This window comes from Vanessa cardui, chromosome 11, assembly GCF_905220365.1.
Source record: "Vanessa cardui chromosome 11, ilVanCard2.1, whole genome shotgun sequence".
Classification (NCBI taxonomy): domain Eukaryota; kingdom Metazoa; phylum Arthropoda; class Insecta; order Lepidoptera; family Nymphalidae; genus Vanessa; species Vanessa cardui.
In genome coordinates, this window is record NC_061133.1 from 10062874 (window position 1) to 10073734 (window position 10861).

Sequence of the window (10861 nt, forward strand, 5' to 3'; positions counted from 1 at the left end):
ACCGTCGTTGCTTCTGATTTTTCATAAGACAAGTGCTTTAGCTACTTACATTGGGATCAGAGCAATGTATATGATATTGTCTCATATTTAAAAACAAAATCCCCTCTTTCTATAGAGAGTTCCTGAAGCCGGGCGCCCCGTGCGAGATAAACATCGACGGTGCGACGGCAGAGCGCGTGGCGGAGGGCATCCGCAGCGGCTCGCGGTACGCCCTGGACCACGCCGCGGACCACGTGTACGGACTGCTGCTGAAGAAGGACTGCTACCCGCGGTTTATTCGCTCCGATCACTTCCAACGGTTATTGGCTGAAGGGCGGAACGTGTACCAGAAGAAAGCAAAGTTCGTATAGCTTAAATTTTAAATTGCGATTTATATTTATGGTAACAGTAATTTCATTTCAATGCTCTTAAAAAGTTAAATAATCGATGATATGTATCTCTTATTATTCAACCTATACCTTTTCAATACTATAATTGCACAATAATTTATAATCAAATATAGAACCCAAAATAACATCACACTTAACAATATATAAATATAAATTAGGGTAGGTATATATAAATATACATATAATAGCATCCGAAGTTATGCAACAACAACTCTTAATGTTACTTACTTTCCGTGAATATTTATTTCACAGGCTGCTTGTACTTAAAGATGTGTAGCATGCTTGGAACAGGGTACTATTGAGCATCGCGCAAACTTACGATGAGTCATACTCCCTCTTATAGTTGACGCCTTTCTTTTTCAATTTCGGTTTTCCCATTTATAGACGCACTCAATGGCACCATATCGTTGGCGTAGGTGATAGTATTTTCACACCCCTGAACCGGGTCGGTTTTACTTACTACTGAGTGTAGCATTCAAAATGTTCATATATAGATTGAAGAGCGAAGGAAAGGTTAACCATCCCTACCTGACTCTGCACTTCAACTTGTATGAGTTCAACAAACTACACACCAACCCAACCAAGAACATCTTAAACAATTAACGAAAGTAGTGAAGAACGGCTAGTGTACCACCACACTACACTGTGATTGGTGCTTTGTATCATATTTACCATTATTATTGCGACGTTTAAAGTTGCAAAACAATTGAAGACATATTTTAGGAATTTCTCTGTAAACTTTATATCATGTGAACGGCATCATTTTGTAGATCTGTTTTATATAAAAAAAAAAAACATTGTACATAAATATTATGAAGTAATATAGTCATATGTTTGATTCAAACAAAATATAAGTAGTGAAATAATATAAATTGAATTGAAATTTTTATAATAACTAATCCATATGCTAGTCTATCATAAGTTAATTTTTATTTTTAGTTTTACTAAGTAGCTTTTTGTCAACAGATTTTTCAATTTCGGTGGTCAAGTGAAAAAAAAGCCGGGCTCCACAAGCGGAAGTGGCGGCAGTGGCAGCGCGGCGCTGTCGCGGAGACGCGGATCGGACCGCTCGTTGTCAGGCTCAGCACACGAGCTGGCCGTCTGCGCCGCGCAGCCGCCGCGCGCCCCCGAGCCGCCCCCGCACAGCCACAGCCAGTCCAACCTCTGCGACATCCCGTTCAGGTAGGTTTTACGTTTAAAATTCCTTACAAAGACTGATAAAATATTTACTTTATCTTTAAGGTTCTTATTTTTAGTATCCCTATAAAAACAGAAAGTATTTACTGACATCCTTTACGAATCTTCCAGGGATCCACTCGACGACGACACAGCAGATGTGCTTCCCTGGGAGTGTTCGACTCGAGAGAGCACGTATGGAACGTCGAGGCGGAGACAAGATTCAGCTGCAGACTCCGGTAGTTCCTCCTCGGACGTGAGTGCAGCGGTGGGCACGAGCGAGCGCACCCGCCGGCTGCCGCAACAGAGTACTCTAGACGGTGGTCTGCGAGGAGCGCCGCCGCCGCTGCGACGGCTGTCAGCCGTTGAGCCGCGCCACCTCGCCCCACTCGCCTCCCCGCCGCACTCGCCGAGGCAGCCGCGCGTCGCGCCCGCGCCGCCCGTCGTGCAGACGGCTCCGGTGCCGCCTCACCACCCGACGCCTACGATAAGCGTCAGTTCGGCACCCGACGACGAATCGGCAGAGTCACCTACGAGAACTGCGTCGCCCGAAGATCGTCGTTCAATCGCTCACTCCGAGGAACCTTCCTCCGTGTTCGCGTCCGCAGACGCAACGCCCACGGAACAGACGGTGGCATTCCCCGAACGGTGTGCGATGATCGTCGACACAGTGGAGCCCGCTGACACGGCGAAAGTGGAAATAGTAGCGGCTCCTGTTGAGTTATCGACGGTTACAGCGTCTACGGACTCCTACGACGAATCGCAAACGGAATCGAAGGATGAGTCTCGAGGAGACTCGAAAACTGATTCTCAGGCGGACTCGAAAGAAGAGTGGACACGGTCTTCTGAGGACGACGTCGTGTCCGTCCGCCTCCCGCCATCTCGGGAACCGTCGGTTACGAGGGATACAACCTCATCACCGAGTAAGGAGGATGGCGGCGATAACAGGGAAGCGGAGACGAGTCGAATCGAAGAGGAAATCGAAACCGCAAGTGTAAAATCTATCATATTGTCGTCATCGGAAACTAGCAAAGTGCCAGTTCCGGAGACGACATCACTGTCGGGCGGCATCCCGGCCGTGGAGCTCGGGTTGCCGCGGCTGCCGGTGGCGCCGTTAGCCGTTTGTGAAGACATCGGGGTCGACGATGACAACGTAGACAAAGTGCCTTCGGTGCCACAGAGAGTCTCCGAGGATTCCAAGGCGGCGTTCGAGTCCGACGCGGTGAAAAATATTGCTCATAGAGACGAACTGTCGTCGGTTTCTAAATCCGATATTGTTAAGCGTGATAGTAAAAGCGGAGTCAGTGAATGTAAGCAGCGAAACGACATTTGTCCCTGGGAGGACGAGTAAGTACGGTTTTTCGCTGAGCGTTGTTTGTAGAGATGTAGTTAGTACTGCAGAATTGTTGGTACCGCGTTTGCACTGTATATCGCGTCGTAGAGGTAGCTATAGTGTATATAATTTATGTATTTTAGTGTCACTGGTTTACTGATTCACATGACAAATAATATATTCCTCAACAATATAGCCTTTAATATTTATTACAAATTATTCATTTGTCACCTAAATATATTCTGATTTAATTTCGGTTTCTTTCTGACTTTGCTAAAATCTGAGACAACTTATATTTTTACACACACTTTTGAGAGCGCTTACCGAATTCAATGAATTAGCACAAATCTATTTTTAATATGTTTACTAATCCACTTCTTTAACGAAATAGTTATATTTATTAGGAGTTAAAATAGCACAGGTACATATTTAAAAACTACGTTTTAGCGACGAATATAATATTTTACTTGGAAAAAACGTTTCGTTTTATTTTTACTCAGAAAAACAAGGTTATTTCAAATACCATACAAAGACACATAGATACAATATTTCTCATATATAATATGCCATGTTATTCAAATCAGCAATAAGATGTCACATAAAACTCAAGAGTTTTGGTTGTGAATACAATATATCTACATATATTGATACACTTTTGTTAAATAATATGTTTTTTCAACGGGTAAGCGTTTTCGAACTTTAGACTTAATTTATATTTAAATATAACAGATATATCATAAATCTATCTTATTCTAATGAATCTTTTTAATTTCCATAAAACCTTTTTATCTGCAACTATCTTCACAAATGGTATAGACTATAATCAAAATGTTAAAAGTAATTGAATAAATCTTAATTTTATACCACGCAATAATTTTAGCTATACAGTATAAAATGTTTTTATTTTAATCGTTGTTTTGTTTTTATCCTTTTTGATATCAACTACTTATTAAAATAACATCTTTACCGTAAGTAGTGCATTATATTTGTTTTTTAAATGTTAATTTTAAATGTTTTGTGCTATTTTTTTAAATTATTGAAATCGAGAGATGTTAGCATTAAATTAATATTGTAACACTTATGTTTTGATTTCATTCATTTTCACCAATAATTTTATATTATTTTTTTATTTTTTTTATTACCATATAAACCCTTTACATTTCTATCAAATGAGAAAAATCTTTATTTAATCTTTCTTTTGATACGTTCTATCTTCCAACTTATAAAAATCTATAAAACATAAACACTAATCTAATAAAGACGTGGCAGGTTAACATCAAAATCGACTCATTCAGACACGTTCTGATTTTTGACCCTATCATCATTTTTCAAAATCGGAACCTTGGAAGATGATGCTAGTTTCAACCTCAGTTACTACCAATACAAAAATACGATCAAAGTTTGGAAATCAGTGACTATTACACGCGTATATTTTATCAACAAACAAATGTAGACGCACAATAAACTATAATACATTTATCTAACGTGTCGGAGAGCCAAAAGACCTGTATTGGCTCTCCAAAGTAATATTGCGTCTATTGTAATGTAATGCTTTTTGAGAAGAAGGGCATTGTAATTTTAGGAGACGTTTTTTCAATGTTAATCATATAATCGAATGTAGCAATTTATAATCAACATTTAAAATGAAAAACTAACAGCCTGTAAGGGTCTCACTACAGAATTAAACCTTCTTCCAATCCTTTAGTCGTCAATGCAGGTTATTGAGCAACTGGCAACAATTAAAAAAAAATCCTTCTATGAAATTTTATTTAAAAAAAGTTATAGTATATTGTTTATGATCCACAACGTTGTTTCACAATCCTGAACAGCTGTTTGCTTTGTTTGTGTGTGTGTGCGTGTGTAGACGAGATCAATATCAGATAGGAGCAGTGTAGCGTAAATTACGAGTCATATGAATTTATTTAAACATCTTTCCTGGTATGCAATTGATATATGTTTTTCTTTTACAGGAATTCCTGCGAGAGTGATGCTCCATTTGTTAAAACTTATGCAACACTCGGTTACTTATAATTCTAATTTATGTAGACAACAATATTTTATGATGTCAGGGTTATAGAAAAAAAAAAACAATATTTTTTTTTATTGGTATTTGTTTCGATTAACACAAACTTAGAGTATTATTATGTAATTATATGAATATTTTGAAGTAAATGATTGTTAATTATTAGAAATTATAGTCTTTTATTCATTACTTGTACCGTTGACAGAAAAAATGGCTTCGGTTAATAATTATATCAATATCAATAAATATAAGTAAGGCGTAATTCGTTTTGACTCTGAGGTAGTGAGAACGTTTGAGAAATAAACTTGTAATAATTTATTTACATAAGAACTGTTTACATTGAATACTTCAATAAGTATATACTTACCAAAATAACATATTAAAAAAAATAACTGTACAAATTATGATCGCGTGGAACCGCTACAAGTGTCTAGCAACAATTTTTCGTTGGGCGAAAAATAAACCAGCCCTCCTGTCACCAGGAGGCAATAAGATGAGGTGTTATATGTTTTAGAAAAGTTTTGCTATATTAGTCCAAATTATTATGTTTGTAATTATTATGTTAACGTAAAAGTAGAAACAGACAAGCAAACAATAAATCTACATAATATAGTATAAGTAGTGTATTATTTATTAATCATATATAAATAGGAGAATTGACGGAAGCGTAGAATTGCAAATATGCTAAGCTCGCGCCATAACATCTCGTAATAAAAACACTCAAGAACACTCTCGGTATTCCAGATAGCATGAGTGACTAAAATAGTTATCTATCTATCTGTATATATAAAATAAAAAGTCCTGACTGACGGATTCATCATCGCCAAACTATTAAAAAAAAAACTATTAAAGTTAGGGCCATGAAATTTGGTGAAGAGGATAGAAGAATTAGGTAGACACCAAAAACGGAGGAATTTGAAAATTGTACCCCTAAGGGGTGATATCGGCGTTGATAGTTTGTATGGACCTCCGTCATTTTTTTAATTAGAAAGATAAAACTTTATTTTTTGGATACTAATTAAAAACGAGCAGATACGTATTTAAGTGTTTGTCGATATTTTATACCTAAGGGTGTGAAATGGAAGTCTTAAATTAGAAACATGAAATTAAATACACACCAATGTATACAAAGAAGTCATAAATTTACGTAATATTTCTTTCTCTTCAACTACCACGCGAGAAAAGACGTGGGTAACTTCTAGTCAATATAAGCTATTGGAAGGTTAAGTATTTTATAGATATATATACAGTGTTACTATAGGAAGCAGGTTTTTTTTTTAATTATGGATGGGTCGAATGATAAATAGACTGCTTAATGGTAAGTGGTCGCCAATGGTGAGATTTTTAACATATCTCACGTCGCCATCGCTCCGGCAACCTTGGAAGCTCAGAAGTTTAGTTCTGTAATAATAATGGTTCGTTCACCTTTTCAACCGGAAGACAACAATACTCAGCTACGCCGTTTAGTGGTAAAATAAGTGGTAAGTGGGTTGGGCGTAACCAGGCCTGCAAAAAGCATCACTAAGTATGTATGTGTGATTATCATCATTATTTCATCATTACATAGTATAAAACAAAGTGCTGACTGAGAAAATATAAAAAGGCATTAATTACTTAAGTGCAGGTAAAAAAATCACCTATACCAAAGTAGTCATTCAGAAGGTAGGTTTTGAACGCGCCAACCTCATAGACTGAAAGATAGCAAATCTAGAAGATAGCAATCCTACACGACCGAAGAGATAGTCAGCACAAACGCCCTCAAATATTCCCTGGGGTTCGAGCCATTTATGGTGCGTATACAATTATAATTTATAGGTAAGTATATAACCATCATTTAGATAATTTGTTAATGACACTGAATTATCAAACCTATGAATGATATGAGAAGCGATTTAGAATTTATTACAAAAATCATGCCAATAATTTTATACCAAAATTATACTATTAGTTACATTAATATTTTAAATTCGAAAGTAACTTTGTTTGACTATCTGCTACGCTTTCATGTGATATATATCACACGATGATGACATTTTGGTATGAAGCAAGTTTGAACCCCATGAAGAGCTACATGTGCATTTTTTAATTTGAAAAAGTAAATGTAAAAATGGGTGTGTAGTACTCATAGCCGGTCAAAAAAATATTAGAAGAAATAGTAGTATAGGACGAAAAATCAGGCCACCCATACAGTGCTACCAGTAGTACCATACTAGGTGCCAAAGATAGGAATATTAACATTAATATTCAGGCTTGCAAATAAGCAGTGATATTCAGGTTTTGCAAAATAATATTTATAGCTTATATTATTATAGCTAAGACCTATTACCATAAGAGTTAGGCGAAGCGGCGTGAGAGAACGAAATATGATATAGAAAGATTAGATATTCTGATGTGTGTAAACATATTTCTTAAAATTGAGCTGTTAAAATAGACTCAGATTTTTTTTACCCATTAGATGATGAAAAGAAATGAATTCCAAATGCATTGAATTAAATAGTTTTTTTGCGTTTTTTAATTTAATACACGAAGTATAGGATTTGGCTTCATGCCTGAATTAATTGCTCTGCTTACTGCTCTGTACAGTTGTGCTATATAGTATAGTTCTTGGCCAAAGTAATTTACATTTACAAAACAAATTATAATTAAGTAAATCAATATATGAAAATTCATAAGGCGCTTATTAAGTACATAGACATATTGAATCATTGAACGAAATACATTATCAAAATTTGAAAAAAGAATATATTTTTTACAGACAATAGACAACGTTAAATTTTATTATTGGTGTTTCAATGAAATAATCTTAACCTATAATCTTGTTATAATTTTGTTTGAGGCTCTGACTCTTAGTCTTCTCACGCATATTAAGACACCTTGTAAGCACGAGTGTCACACACTCATACTAATGTAATAAAAGAAATAAATAAAATCAGGAAAAAAAATAAACATTTAAAAAAATATATCTAAATTTACTTCAAAAGATCTTAAAAACAACATACAAGTGAATAATCAAAACAAATAATACTGCTTCTTTTTCCTCAATATTCGTGATTTTTAATCGATGGGGATGTTTTGAAACCTTAATCTTAAATTAATACGAAGTAACGCGTTAAAGCTTAAAATATGTCGCGGCATACTCCATCAGCTCCCATTTTCTGGCCTGGCGGGCAGTTGGGTGGAGCTACTATCATATTTCTGGTCGCCACGTCCACTTCTACGGGGGCTTCGGGTACCTCTTCCACAGTATTAGTATTTGTTGCTTGTGACTCTGTTACTACTTTCGCCTTAACTTCATCTACTTCATCAGGAAAGACGATGCGGTTGCTATCAGCCATTTTTCTGTAAAAATTGATCAATAATGTTTACAAATACTAATATAAACTACTACTACCACTAGTACTACAACACGAAATTTAAGAGTGTCTAGAAAGGAAATCACGACTTTGACCCCATGAGAAACATTATGATTGCAACAACCAATTGATTTTTAAAAGAATACTTACACAATGTGATTTAATTAATAATGCATAGCTCATTGGTAAATATGTGTTATATATATTGAATAAAGTTATGTAAAAGCATACTTTTTTGATTCCGTTAAAATGCAATGCAATGTTACAGATTACATACTATGACTAACAATTAAACATTACAGAAAACCTCATTTTAAAACAGAATTACTTGATTAATGGATTACAGAACAAAATAATCATTATATACTCTAATAATGGCAACACAGACGAATGTTTTTATACGAAAAAGCAAATCCACACGATTGAACATCCATTAAAAAAACAGACAAAATCAGATAACAATAACTAATAGCAAAAAAAATGATTGACCAAATTCCTATTCAATGACGAAGAAACGATAAAAAGTATAAGTCGAAATTACGTTTCTTTATACTCATAGTATTCCGGTTCTTTAGATAAAACTATTGTAAAAAACATTATTGTAAATCTATTTATTTGAAAAGAGCTATGCGTGCTTCTTGCCGTTTTTTTTCGCTGGAGGCTGCTTTCCGAGTCGGTGGTTGTATTAGAATATCGACGACACAAAAACGCTTTAATGTGAAGTTTACTTTAATATGATTGCTATTATATTTGATTTGAAATGTAAATTTGTCATATATTTTACTTTAAAAAATCAACACTATTTACTTGAAAATATTATATTCATATCGAAGAAATATGCCGTTATACATCAAAACAAAGGTGATGAACTCGAGCCTCTTACCATGTTTGACATATGGGTAGACCACCATCTAGATGAGAAGATGATCTCAAACGGAGAGGCGGCCTAAACTGGATAGTCTTAGCAAGAGATAGAGATGTATGGGCATCTTTGGAAGAGAAGAGGAAGCCTTTACCCAAAACAGGGTTCTTGCTGAATAAATCGATTTACTATAAGAATAACATTTCTTTTTGTAAAAAGCTAGATTCAAAACTAACAAACGTATCTTTTAAGTACTTACTACACTTAGAATTACTAACCAAATACGTACATTATACTTTTTCTTATATAGATATAGACTTTCAAAATGCATTTAAACTTGTAATATTTATATGTAAAAGCAAGTAATAAATGGCTTATTATTATTATCATCGAAGAAATCTGTAGATTCTAAAGGTGTCTAAAAGTGATAAAAAGTCGTTAAACTTATATATTTTTATCAAATGTATAAAAACAAATTATAATTAAACAATACTTCACGTTTATTGATTTTGTAAATATCAAAGGCGCATATTAACCGTTACATTTCCTTAGATAAATTATTTTGATAAATATTAAATTAACATGATATTAAACCGATTAAATATTTATATCATATTGCAGTTTATATTTGTTATGTTTTGATTTTGATGCAATTATTATTTTAAATTTACTTAATTAATCTTACTAGATTTTTATATTCATTACAATTATGAATATATGTAAGTAAATTATTATCACGAATGAGTAATCCTTTTATCTAGGTATGAGTTAAATGTCATAAAAACCGAATAATAAACTTTATAAAATAAATTAAATCGGCATTTTAATCCAGGATTTAAGAATTTACCGTTACGGTTCTTCGGCACCAAATAAGAAATCGTAACAAATCAAATAACATAAAGCAAAAATTCAAAACGATTAACGACAAACCTTGGAATGATTTGGTGAAAACAAAGCCCATTTAATGAAATACATCACAATGATTATAAAATTAACGATATTAAGTATTTACATACAGTTGTAAGATAATTAAAAACAGAAATAATAAACCAAACTTTCGAACAGCCATATTTAGTTTGACTTGAACACTGCGCAAATAATAAGGAAAAGGTGCACTCACTTATTGTATATATAGGATCCGATGTCTGAGAACACAACGTTTCGCTTAGCCGGTTAATCTACTTATGAATGTTGCACGTTTACCGTCTGTTTATATCGAAAAGCCAGACGAACAATTATCTAAAAAAATGTGTAAACGACGCCAGCCTACGTCAGTATTAGTCACAAAACACGCCTTCATAAATATGTATTCCCTGTATTTTTATGTGCAAATATAAACACATTTTTTCCTCGACTAGGAAGACTCTTATCAGATTATCAGGCGTCCACTCGATACCTAAATATGTAAATCGAGGGGTACTTAACTCGATTATAGATATTATATAAAATTTGCTGACGAAATAAGAATCTATGCAGGAATTATTGAATTAAAGAACACTTACAAAAACAGGTTACAATTCCTTACCTTATTGTCGTGCACATTACATAAATTATCTTATCACCATCTAGCTCGTTTTTATAATTCAAATTATTGATTTTTCCTCTAAAACGGTCTATGAAAATAAAGGAATATTTAATAAAAATTACCCTTCATGTATGTAGTCTTAACATTCTTTCAATAATCAGAGATGTGTCAACACACACCTGCAGCTTTAAGAAACATTA

General features: G+C 34.4%; 2 protein-coding genes across 6 annotated transcripts in view; one reads left to right on the forward strand and one right to left on the reverse strand.

The window, feature by feature from the left end:
• The window catches only part of LOC124533558, a 32439-nt gene extending 26900 nt beyond the window's left edge, over positions 1-5539 (forward strand). For all 4 annotated transcript variants that reach the window (XM_047108917.1, XM_047108918.1, XM_047108919.1 and 1 more), the window contains 4 exons: positions 116-340; positions 1356-1571; positions 1698-2912; positions 4869-5539. In XM_047108917.1, coding sequence (XP_046964873.1) covers positions 116-340; positions 1356-1571; positions 1698-2912; positions 4869-4929 — 1717 coding nt within the window. In that variant the 3' untranslated portion in view covers positions 4930-5539. The remainder of the gene's footprint in view (positions 1-115; positions 341-1355; positions 1572-1697; positions 2913-4868) is intronic.
• A 2330-nt stretch (positions 5540-7869) lies between these two features.
• On the reverse strand, positions 7870-10506 carry LOC124533885. 2 transcript variants are annotated; one of them, XR_006966709.1, is made up of 2 exons: positions 10257-10506; positions 7870-8260 (listed from the first exon to the last, which is right to left on the reverse strand). XR_006966709.1 is itself a non-coding variant. In XM_047109439.1 (2 exons), the coding sequence occupies exons 1-2, from the start codon at positions 10203-10205 to the stop codon at positions 8038-8040; spliced, it is 276 nt and encodes a 91-aa protein (XP_046965395.1). In that variant the 5' UTR covers positions 10206-10250; the 3' UTR covers positions 7870-8037. The 2 variants fall into 2 exon arrangements, 1 of the variants encoding a protein (XP_046965395.1); XM_047109439.1 differs by lacking the exon at positions 10257-10506 and adding an exon at positions 10153-10250.
• Between the last annotated feature and the right edge of the window lie 355 nt (positions 10507-10861).